Source organism: Macrosteles quadrilineatus, unplaced genomic scaffold (genome assembly GCF_028750875.1).
Source record: "Macrosteles quadrilineatus isolate MER2022 unplaced genomic scaffold, UCM_ALF_1.0 Scaffold_8__2_contigs__length_117827958, whole genome shotgun sequence".
Lineage (NCBI taxonomy): Eukaryota > Metazoa > Arthropoda > Insecta > Hemiptera > Cicadellidae > Macrosteles > Macrosteles quadrilineatus.
This window is the reverse complement of record NW_026542601.1, coordinates 116663400-116675665: the sequence shown is the minus strand read 5'-3', so window position 1 is coordinate 116675665 and position 12266 is coordinate 116663400. Positions and strand designations below refer to the sequence as shown.

Below are 12266 nucleotides of genomic sequence, written 5' to 3'. Positions count from 1 at the left end.
TTTGTTCTGCACGGTGAGTGTGGAATGGAGTCTAGAGCCTAACCCAAAAAGCTGAGGTAATTCAAACATTGAAGCTACAGAGATAAGCCTAGTTCACCATCAAGATTGCTTGCAGGGTAAATAATTAAAACTGGAGTAGGATTATGAGGAACGCACATACAAATTCTTTACTTGTATGCAAAAACAATCCGGACCGTCAGCTTATTTGACGCCAGTTCACAGAACTTTACCGAAGTAGCAAAGTTTTTTCACCTGTATAGGTTTGTATTTCTTTCTAGATATTTTTCTAGTACTGTTACCAACATGAACACTAACCTCTCTGCTCTGTTCCGTCGTGCTGGCCGCGCCCTGAGGTGGAGGCTCTGGTGTGAGTGAGGGGTTGGTGGAGGTAGGGGAGGAATACCACCCCCACCACTGGGGGAACCAGCTGAGCAACACGCTGCGTCCCTGGCTGTGACTGTCGGGTGGCTCTGGCAGTGGAGGAGGGCGCACTCTGGTCATTGCCACCTAAACATGCAGCATAGAGTGGAGACAAGCAATAGCTTAAGTTGGTATAGCATATTAACTGTGGCAGAGCTGAAGAGAGGTCAAAGAGGGAAACACATCAAGTACCTCAAAAATACTATAGTAAATAGCCTTTGTAAATTCTAGTAGTTTAAAAACCAAGTCCACTGTTTTAATGTCTGTACTAACTACTAATGTTAAACATTTGAACATTACGCTTACTGTTTCAATTTACCGATATTATTGCAGTAGATGGTTAATTTGATCAACAGCTAGTTGTCTGTTGCATTACCTCCCAGGCCAGGATTCACAGATTCACAGTTCAAATCCCTCCACACTCAGGGATGGTGTGGCAACTTGTTTATGACAATTTTTACGTAGGTGAAGCCATAACATCGGTTCAGGTGAAAGCTGACAGGATGGATGATGGATAGGAAGTTCAACTCATTAAGAATTTACCTTTCTTGTCAACTTCCTCCTGAAACATCATCTGTTACGGCTTATCCCACCAAACACTGCCTCAAACAAGTTTAGTGTTGAGTTGAACAAGACCTGACTGAGGAGGTATTTAGACTTGTACACATAAATCTACCCAAAGTTTTTTTATAAGAATTTAGATTTTCATACAATGAGATGAAAACATGACAAAAATATTTGTAACTAAAACAATGGATAATTCCTGGGTGCTCAAAAGACTAAACACTCATTTTTAAACAAGGATTTATTGCAGAAGCTACGTGTTCAAACACTAACCTCTCGTAACGCCCTCAGCTCCTCAAAGCCTCTCTCCCACTCCACTTTGTCCTTGAGCTCCTTGTTGTCAGGAGCCAATGGAGCAGAAGCTGTACTGGTGTGTAGCAGCTTACTGTAGATGTCCACATACGCTATGTTCTCCTATAAAACAATGTGAAACAACTCTCATAACTAATGGAAATGAAGAGAATAAATTGTCCATAGAACTATAAGCATAGGTACTTAAACGTTACCTACAGCAATGTTTTGGTTTTGTTTAGGAAACGAAGTTGGTCAATGTTTAGGAATCACCCCAAAGGTCCCTAACTGCCTTTATTTGAATACCTATTGTGACGCTTGCTACATTAATCTTATTACTGCAACTCGACTGAGTCCACACTTATGGAGAACAAGGAGCTCAATAGCAACAATAATATTTCTGCAGTGGTTTTTCTAAAAATGTACCTTAAATTTTATAGCCATTTTTTATGAACTTGACAATTACATATAACTTATTTACAATATCATATAAGTTTTTCTTTTACTCGTGGTCGCCCAGGTTTTTTGATATTGTCCGTATTCATTGTGCGGAACCAAACTCGCAGGCGATTTAGTAACACATTGAGAGGATTTAATCAAACGCACAGATCGGCTAACAGGCAGAGACTGAGCTTGTGGCACAGCTTGCAACAGTGGGCTGATTTCTGAAAGCTTATTGGATGCCGCTTGCCTTCACCCACGCTCTCCCCACCCGACTCAAACTGGTTTCGGTCCTATTTTGTAATCTATCTATCTATACTTATAAAAGTCAAATACCACTCACTCACTGATCACTGTATCTAAAACTACAAGCCATAACAACTCAGGAATTGGCATGGTTCCAATCAACCTCTAGGTGTGCAATAAGAAGCGTTTTCAAGAAATTCCAAAATGACTTTGCCCCAGTGGCTCTTTAAGTTCCCATGTTATCCTTATGGAGAAAAGATTTGTTTACATTTGAACACATGAATACTTTTGAATCTGCACTATTAACTAAGGGAACAGCTGGTTATTTTATTACACAAAATGATAATATTTAATTATTTTTTAGGTTTGAAAATGTAAATGAATTTAAAAAACAAGAAGTATAGGCCCTACTCAGGTTGAACATTAAACTTTTTAATTTAAACTTTCGTGAGCGTAGCCACACAGATTTCCTAGTTCTACTATAGAAGTGAGAAACAAACGGGCAAGTGGAAGTCAACTATGAGACAGGCAAGAGTGGCATGCACCTACCTTAGCTCTAGTGTGCATGGTGGCCCAAGTCTGGCGAGGTATGGTGATGCAGGTGTAGGCGTATCTCCACCAGGCACGAGGATCCTGTGTCACAGCAACTGTCGGCCGATGCTTGCGGTACCTCTGGCTCAGCATCACACTGTCCAGCATCTTTATGCAAGCCACCATCTGGCCAAACTGCTTCTGCAACATTATCAACTCACTTTTGAACCACACCTTTAATTTGGATTATTTTGAGAAACAGGCACAATCAGATTAACTAACCTAGTGCTGTTCAAACTATGAAGGGGCATTTACAATTTTATTTAATAAAGCACGGTTTTACTTTTAGGATACAAAATTCAAAACATTTTTTAACGAGAAAAACCTGACAAGATTACTTAACGTTCTGCTAAGCAGTTTATGATATTATTAGTTTTATCTACAATTGTTCTAGATGTATTTCATTCATCACACAAAGATTTATCATTTAGCATTAAAGATCAGGATTGTTTAACCATGCTAATAATACATTATGTTTAAATTACAATGAAATGAATTTGATGTTAAATACAGTAGTCATTGATAGATATTTTTTATCATTTATATATTCTTAACTAATCCACATCACCACTAAAATGTGGCCTTATACTTGGCATCTGTTATCAAATTTAAAACAAATCAAATAAAGAGTGTAAATTAAAATACAACATAACTCTTACATCTGTAAGTGTGAGACGGACTTGGTCAAACTTCAAGTCACAAACAATCCTTGGTTGTGTGCGTGATCTCAAAGGCTGCTCAGATCTGTTGCGCTTTGTTTGTGCTTCCGCTGACACTGGTACAAAAATAAAGAATTATCATGGAAAGTCAAGTTTCAGCACAGGGCAAAGTAATTGATTCATAGTGGTAGAAATATAGGTAATAGGGTCTACAAACTTTTGCACTGGTAAATTCTCTAAGCATATTCTCTAAGTTGAGTAATTCTATTGTAATTTAAAACACTAGTCATTCCATTTCTCTCCTCACATAAACATAAGAAAACAATATGTCAGTTTGTTGGCAAGTTAACAGGAAACACCAAAACATACCAGTTTGGTGTTTGTGTAAATACTAGGGCTGTCCATATAAAATCAGACATTTCGCATTGGTGTGGTTGGGACGAGGTTATTGCCGCCACCTATGCATCAGAGCATTCATACACTTAGTACCTATAGGCTACATCTAAAATACTACAGTAGCTTTTGCATCTTATCTCTCATACTTTGTCTACAACGGAGTGTTAAAATGAGTGCTGTTGTTGCACAGTCCCGCCAGATGTGAGATGCGCTCTATGATCAGATTTGTGTTAATGAAAAATCATAAGTCAATTGAAAATTGATAGCAATAACCCAAGCGGCTCCAATGCAATGCATTAGTTATTTTCAGGACAGCCCTTTTAAATTTGCCTACAGAAAGCGCCTACAGAAAGCGCTTCAAAAAATCTTTTGACAAAACATCATAAAACATGAAATTCACAAAATCATTTTACTTTTACTGTGAGCAAAAAAAAACAAAAAAAAAAACAGGTGATTAAATCTACAGTGGGAAATTATGAGAAATAACTATAGGGGAAAAAACTAATAAGATTCATCAAAAGAGTAACTTAGTTGTAAGAAATTTTAAGTTATGAAGTGAAAAACCAAACGAAGCTTAAATTATAGATATAGGCCTAGCCTACCTGGTACTAGAAGGTAGCAGTGATTTTGATCTGCTGCTTTCTTTCCCATTGCAACCTGTGAAAACCACAAATTGAACTTGAAGTGTGTTTTGAAGTGTTCTATTACCATCATCAATAGTGTACATTTGAGACAACACTGCCACCTAGGTGTGTACTTTTAAACGCAACACGAACAAAAGATTGATATATTGATGTATAATGAAGTGATATAATCTATGTGGATTTCTTACTGAAAGCATACCACGATCAAGGACAGCTCAGCCTATCAAAAAGCTACTTGTTTTTTTCAGAATCGAAACGGCGACCTAGTGAATGTTGAGCGAGAACTATAACCACTCCGCTATCCAGCTTCGTAAAAGCAGATGGAGCCTTTACAGTAAATTGAAAAACTGGAGCATGACAAAATGCCCCCGTCACAGCAAACTAAGCAGGTTGTCTAATTGGATTTGTGCTCAATTATTTCCCTTAACATATCAGATAGAAAAAATTCATGATGTGAGATTTTTTAATTATTTACATAAAATTAGGTTTGGAGTACTTAGGTATGCTGCTACAGGGAGGGAAAACAGGTTTATTTCGGTAAAATGTTTATTGTAGCCTATAGCATTACTGTAAATAAATGAATATGAAGCTTTTGATTGTATCAATAAACAAGCAAACTACTACAGTTTACTTTTTCTCCAGACTAACACAAAGGAATTCTGATTGGAGAGTGTTTTGGAATTCTTTCCATAACCTCATGCAACAACACTTCAATATTAAAAATTATTTGTTTTTTAAGCTTCACATAACGTCTGTAATGCAAATTGGGTGGTATTTTAATTTTGTAAGGATAATACATACAGTATATGCATACAGTTATGTACGTTACATTTTAATTTTACATAAAACTTGAACCAATAGTGTTTTGGGTATTGGCCTACAACATCAGATTTTTTTTTAAACTGTGTCAATGAAGGTCTTACCTTGCCAGGTTATAGAAGTAAAAACAAAACTCACATTCTGAATTACCCTCCCAAACTGAACTAGGCCTACTCACCGACAACTCAGGAATGGCGAGGTCTCCCATCATCTGTTCCACAGGGATGTTGTCCCAATAGACAGCGAGGTTGGCCAACTGTAGCAGCTTGAAGCAGCAACTCTTGTCTCGGCTAGAGGCGCCGGGCGTCCACGTTTCATCACAGCTGCGGGCGGTCAGCGACTCAATCTGTACACCCAGCACCAGCCCCGCTCCACTGGCTGTCTGGTCGTCCTCGTAGCGGAAGTGGACGTCAGAGATTTTCAACTGAGAGGATTGGTAATCAGTTGGCGAAATAAATTGTATCAAGGGGACCCATGCCCAAATTGTGTATTTTTAATAGGAAAACTCATCTCTGAGGCATTTGGCTCAAAGACAAGATTTAATTACTTTGTAGTTAGAAAAAAAATTAAATATTAATTTTAATATGTTGATTGTAGATTTATAAAGAGTTATTTACCTACCTCAATCAGGCTATAAAAAAGTAGCCTAATCAAACTCATTTCCATAAACTGTTTCTTCCCTTGTGTACAATCTGACAGATATTAAAAATAAATAAAATGAAGCTGTGGAATATTCACATTTAACACTACATTAAAATATAAGCAAGTTAGTAAGAAGCACTTAATAGTAGCCTATGTCTTCCGCATTGAGAATTGTGGACATTATCATCTTTTCCGCAATCACAACAAAATTCACGAGAAGAGCCAAATCAAGAATCTCCCATTGCCGTGTAGACATCATTATCTTTTCCCTCAATGGTGGCAAAATTCTGATCATCTCCTGTAGTTGTGAAACATCAACATTGTAATGCACAATCGTGGCAAAAGCAGTAATTTTTCAAAAGGTAGCGCAAACTTCAGACGTTTCGGGTGTCGCGGCATCAGTTTTGGGGTTCGATTTTCAATAACAATGTCAAGTATCGGAGCTATCGAGAATTGACACATCATAGACATATTCTATTTACAGAATACTTTCTTTGTAGTGTAGCCTACAATTCATACATAAGAACAAGTGTTTTGTCATAGTGATGTATTTTAAAATAAAATTAATAGTTAAAATAAACTGTAGAAGGATATCAAAGCATCCCATGTTAAAATCCTACCAATCCTTATTAGCTTTAGCTATCTTACAATGCCATGGGACACGACCCTCTAGGTTTAGTTTTGAGTAATATGTAGAACTGTTCCAGACTTGAGCCTATTATCCTAGGATGTTAATGGAGGCATGTTGTTGAGTAGTTGTTGCTCACCTGCAGGTTCTCAACGATGCTGGTAGCCAGACTGGAGCCGTAACTAAGCCAGGAGCTGTAGCTGCTCGCATAGTAGCTGTACTCTGGATTTGTGTCTGTCTCCGCTCGCCATCTTGCCTCAATAGCATCCAGCAAGCTCAGTTTATACTCGTACGATGCTTGTTCCTCTACACTTTCATCCCACTGAAAGAATGTTTACTAGGTACAACTAACTGACATTAACGAATAGTAGGTAGGCTACATAATTATTACTGTACAGTACAGGTACTGCATATATGGTTTCTGTAAATGAAATGTAGACTAAATCGAGTCTAGAGTCGAGATGTAGAGGTTCTTTTAGGCTCACTGGAAATGATTAGTAGGCTACCGGTAACTTACAGCAAATTAAAAAATTGAAGTTAACATTGTAAACAGAAGTGGTCTTGTCCTGCTACCATAAGAAAGAAATTTTCAGCAAATTTCTCTTAACAAGAATGCACAAATTTTATATTTTGCCCTGTCTTATTATCTGAAGAGATGACCTGCATTATTTCAAAATATTAGTTAAAATTGTTTTTTGTAAGTTACTAGGCCTATGTTTTTTTTTTTTTTTTTAGCTGTTCAACTGGTCATGGCTACTTTAAAATACTCATATAAAAAAAACACTATGCCTTAAAAGCCACCTAAGATGAAGTACCGGTATGTTACTTCCATCAGTCCTCTTTTAAAAAGAGGAACTTATAAGTTAGCAGGTTATTTAAAGCTAAAGGATTGTTCAGAATTAAAATAGGCTATAGCTTAGGCTAACTTCTGGTTTGTAAGTAACATATCAAAAATCTTTTTTATACGTTTAGCAACACGTAACAAATCATTAACTAACAATGTTCAGTATGATAATAAATTAATTACCACCGACAAGTTAACTATCAAGGCCAATATCACAGCTGTTCAAATACCCATTAGATACATTTAGATAATTGTGGATGATTCACAGTTCATATAATCTGAAATATTGTTAACAGCTTTCTCTTTTATGCATAGAAGAATTGTAAAAACTGTTCCCTTCTAGACTAGCTATTTACAAGGGTAAATTTAATAACTTCATTAAAATGAAAGTGTAAAAGAAAAATCCTATGAATACTGTTGTGGGTTTTTTTCTGTCAGGCTACATACAATGAAGACCAATCAATAACTTAGGCTATTTAAGTTATACCAAAACATCCACCTCAAAACATGTTATGTCTACGTCTACAGCAGAGCATATTTTGAGGGATTTCCACTCGAGCGACAGTGGCACCGGACTTACCGGGGCGTATGGAATACCTCCCATCAAAAAGGGGGGTCCGAGGGTTTCCCGGCGGAAATTTGTGCATAAATTAAAATGAAAATCACAAATTTCTACGAATCTTTTAATGATTTTTTTCGATTAGGTATATTTGCTTGTAAATAGTCAAAATATCATCTCACTTAATTACATATTCTAGGACGTTGTAACAGGCCAATGCTCCCTTCACAACCTCTTAGGCCAAAACCATAGCTAAATGCTCTCAAATATTTACATACCGGTAATGTTATTTTTTAAATTCTGATACATTAAAAATGAGAATCATAAAAAAAAATGCCGGCACCACCCATCACTGACAAAAACTCGGCACTGGGCAACATTTAACATGTTATTTTATGCCCTGGTCTACAGGGTGTAACTTAAAAGATGTTTTTAAAAGATGGACATGAAATTATACCTGTTTGATGGCTCTTCAAAGGTCTACAATTGTCAAATTTCAACCCCTTTACTTGCGTAAGTAGTTTTTACATTCGCCAGGAACAAACACATGACTTAGACACAGGGATGGAAACAGCCTGTTGTTTCACAGTTTGTTTTATTTGAATCTTAAGAATTAACGGTAAGTTAGGCCTTGCTTCTAAAGCTAAGTTACGTATAACTCACTTCTGATAATCTTACGGGTCCAGTCACCAAATACAGCTGGTCAATGCTTATTTCCCACGGAGCACTGCGTATTTGACTGACAGGGACCTTGAGTCGAATCTTACCGATGAAACCTGCTCTGACTTCAATCGGTAGCCCGATGTGTCGTAAAGCATCTTTCCGCAAAGGTAGGTTTTCAAGCTCAACTGCACCTGTTTTACATTTAATCATCACGTTAAACTTATATAACAAACTTTAGCCTAAGCAAATCTTGCAAATGTAAAAAATAATGGGTCCAGACTTCCGTATCTGTTGGCACAACCAACCGAATGAAAATATCGATCGATATCAGATAATGGAAGTCTACCCAAAATAATGACTAGGGACAATCAATCTGAAGCTTCCCTCATCTTAACACCTTGTTTGAATTACCTATGATAATTACAGTGTGAAAAGTAGCCTCTAGACTACTGTACTTAACTTCAAAGGTCCTAGTTAGTACTTTGTAATATTAAACTTTTCTTAGGCCTAGGCTGTTCGACATTGCTAACTTATAAGTTACTGCATAAGTTTAGTTGAAATAGTGGCCTAAAGTAGGGTACAGTTTCTTAACTGGGCTACGCTTATATTGATTGGGCTGCACTTTACTTGACGTCCTACACTCATTCGATTATTTTTTTCGGTTCAATATTTTCATTCGATTGTTTCATTCGATATATCGTTTGGTTATTTAGGTTAGGTTAACCTTACCTAACTAACCAAACGATATATCGAATGAAGCAATCGACTAATCGATATATCGATTGATATTTTCATTCGAATGAGTGTAGGACGTCAAGTAAAGTGCAGCCATTGATTGAAACTATCGATACGATCAGTAGCCTAAACCTTCATGCTTTTTTTTCACCATCAGTAAGTTTGGTTGGTTAGGTTATGATAGTTTAATTTTATAATAGATATATTTTAAAGTATCGATTATTAATCAATATTTTCAATTCAATGATCTCAATCAATATTAGCGTAGCCCAGTTAAGAAACTGTACCCCTAAAGGATACTATATTAGGCCTAAGGCTTAATTTTATGATACCCTAGGCTCAAGTGCTTCTATAAGGCACTAGCTCCATAGGGTGAAATAGGTGGATTAAAAAACATCACAAATCCAAGCAGACGTTAGCTTTTATCTATTAGCATTCAATAAAACTACTCACCTTGAAGAAGAGCTATGCTTAGCTGGTCTGTGTTAAGATTCTCCACATATTTACCCAAATAATTGTTTAACACCCAAGCAACTAGTCCCTCCAACATAGTTAAGAATTAATCGACGTTCATACATAAAATTTGTAAACGTTTAAATTTACAAATACACATTATACATTTGTATTTAAATACAAATACGGTGGCCCTACTAGTGCTAAGAACTAATTTCAATTTATCATGTTAACCTAGCTAGAACGTAGTTTTCATTGCCGTAACAAACATACATACACAAAAGCGCTTTGCGCATGCATGCATGCATGACTTTTGTTGTTTGATTGATAAAAACAACCAAAAACCAAACCAAAATGGAAATGGCAAAATGAAAATAGTCAGTCACTCACTAGTCAGCTGATGTCGTCTGAATTAGCAGCTGACTAAAAAAACTTGTTCAGAGCCAGTAATGTTAGTTTTTTTTCAACATAAAACTTTACTGTCTTTCCTTAAAAATTAAGTGGTTTTCGGCTATTAAACTTGGAAACCTCATCAATAAATTTTTCAAAATAAAAAATTTGTATGTAATATTCATAGAATAACTTGCACAGAAAACTAGCCCTAGCAGATTTTTTGCCAAAAAAAGTAGTGAGGAATTATTAAGTAACGAAACCCATACAAAATAAAACATGTAAACCATTTCAACGTTATATATGCAATATAAATAATATTATCGTCCAAACTACACAAAATTCAATCCACCCAAGTACTTTCAAATTAAGTATCTACGGTCCTACGGATTTGACTTTTTAACGTGACCATAGCCAAGCCAGGAGGCTACTGAACGTTCATATACACCGATTTTATCCAGCCAGTATTTTATCCAAGGTCGATAAAAGGTGTAGAATAATAAATGTCGGTTAGCTAAGGTCTTAGACAACACAATATTAATCCTACTGAATTTGTATGCACAATTTTTTTAATCACCTCACACTCACACTCTATTGTAAACCTGGATCATTTTGTTAATTCCTGTAAAATAATATTGTTGTACCTAACCTAGATAATTCTGGCATAGTGACATGTGCCTTGACAGGTTTACAAGACCTCGCCCTCCTTGACTTTTGAGAGGACTACTGTGGCCACTGGCCACAACAAATTGTCCTACTCCATGTATATTGTTGAGAATTGAATTAACCTATTTAATTTGACAACACAAACTCAACAACTCAGGCCCGGATTACTCTCTTTGGCCTAGGTTGGTTCCAGGGCATGATTTTTGGGGGGAGGGGGCAAGTAAGATTGATCGAGGGAAATCTCCTAGGAGGTCTGGGGGCCCAATCCTGGGAAATCCTGGAAAATCTGAACTGAAAACTCGTGTTTTTAGACAAACTAGAGACAAAAAGTGTTAAAAAAAAATTAAATCTACAACCACTAATTTTTTGGTTCTCAGATTCTTGAGGGTGACCACCCCCCCCCTTGACTCGCCGCTGGACCTAGGTAAACTTGAACGCATGTGCCCTCTCTCCCAACAGGGAAGAAAGGTAGGGAGGGTTGGCTAATATGATGGTTACAGAAATTACCATGCCTGAAGAGATTCTTTTTGTGAGTCTTTTATTTATTAAGATACTGTGAGATGACGAGAAATTATGACAGTTTCCGATCTACATAAAAGTAGGATATTGCACATTTGTGATGTGTCATGGTATGTCACTCAACTGTAGAAAATGACAGTCAGTGAGAAAGTGTGTGCTAGTCACAATTTTGAGGAATTATACAACACAAGTTAGGATGTTGTGCAGTTTTGCTTAGCTTTTGCGTAGTTTGCAATAACACAGCTCTTTCTGTTATTGCGCCATTGTTAAGCTATCAACTCTCAATAAACATATAGGATGTGCATGCGCAATTTTGTCCTTCTCATGATGTGTCAAATACAGGTGAAAAAATTTATATTGAAAAATGATATTGAATATCCCCTTATTCTCTAATTGAAAAAAGTTGACGACTTAAGCCTCTTTGCCCTAGGACATGTGCGGGCCGGTCGCCAGTCACCGAGGAACGGCCGCCGAACGCCTGCCCGCAGGCTGGCGGTCATCTGTGCCCGGCCAGGTCCCGCTGAAATGAAACACTCAGTGTAGCGTAATATTGTGGACACGACCAGAGTTATTGCGTGTGTGTTGCATTATACCATTGACTATATATACCTATAGGTATATATATACCTGTATGTATATATAGTTAATGATTATACCTATAATGTGTGTTTCGCCCGCCATTCCCGGTCCCGCGGACCGGTGCCGGTCTCCCGAGACCGGTAAATTCCCACGCATGCACAATTTATTGGCTTTGGACATTTATTTTGACATATTCCTTTTGTGTTTTTGTTTTTTATACGACACAAGAATATATTTGAATAGTTTATTATTTTAGTTTATGTGACTTTTAGTTTAAGGATGGACTTCCCAATACCAATTTTTTATCAGGAGCTCCATGATTTGCCGTTATTGAAATAAAGAATGGTTAGGAGGGAGGAAGGGGCCTTATTTAATTATTGTAATAGTTATAGTGCTATTTAAAATTTTTAGTGTGAAAAACAGAGTTTGCGAGACAAAAAATGGAGTTTTTTCATCACGGTGCCCACAAACGTCATCTGATATATTACAAAAATTTGGTTTTTCTCTTCCGAGTTCG

At 36.9% G+C, this 12266-nt stretch overlaps 1 protein-coding gene across 1 annotated transcript in view; it reads right to left on the bottom strand.

Annotated features, from left to right (window-relative positions):
- LOC129001837 (intermembrane lipid transfer protein VPS13D-like) overlaps positions 1-9867 on the bottom strand; it is a 101925-nt gene extending 92058 nt beyond the window's left edge. Inside the window, exons 1-9 of the mRNA XM_054429292.1 lie at positions 9596-9867; positions 8408-8598; positions 6481-6663; positions 5250-5495; positions 4211-4265; positions 3213-3328; positions 2512-2694; positions 1258-1398; positions 316-507 (exon numbers count right to left, since the gene is read on the bottom strand). Coding sequence (XP_054285267.1) covers positions 316-507; positions 1258-1398; positions 2512-2694; positions 3213-3328; positions 4211-4265; positions 5250-5495; positions 6481-6663; positions 8408-8598; positions 9596-9692 — 1404 coding nt within the window. The 5' untranslated portion in view covers positions 9693-9867. The remainder of the gene's footprint in view (positions 1-315; positions 508-1257; positions 1399-2511; positions 2695-3212; positions 3329-4210; positions 4266-5249; positions 5496-6480; positions 6664-8407; positions 8599-9595) is intronic.
- Between the last annotated feature and the right edge of the window lie 2399 nt (positions 9868-12266).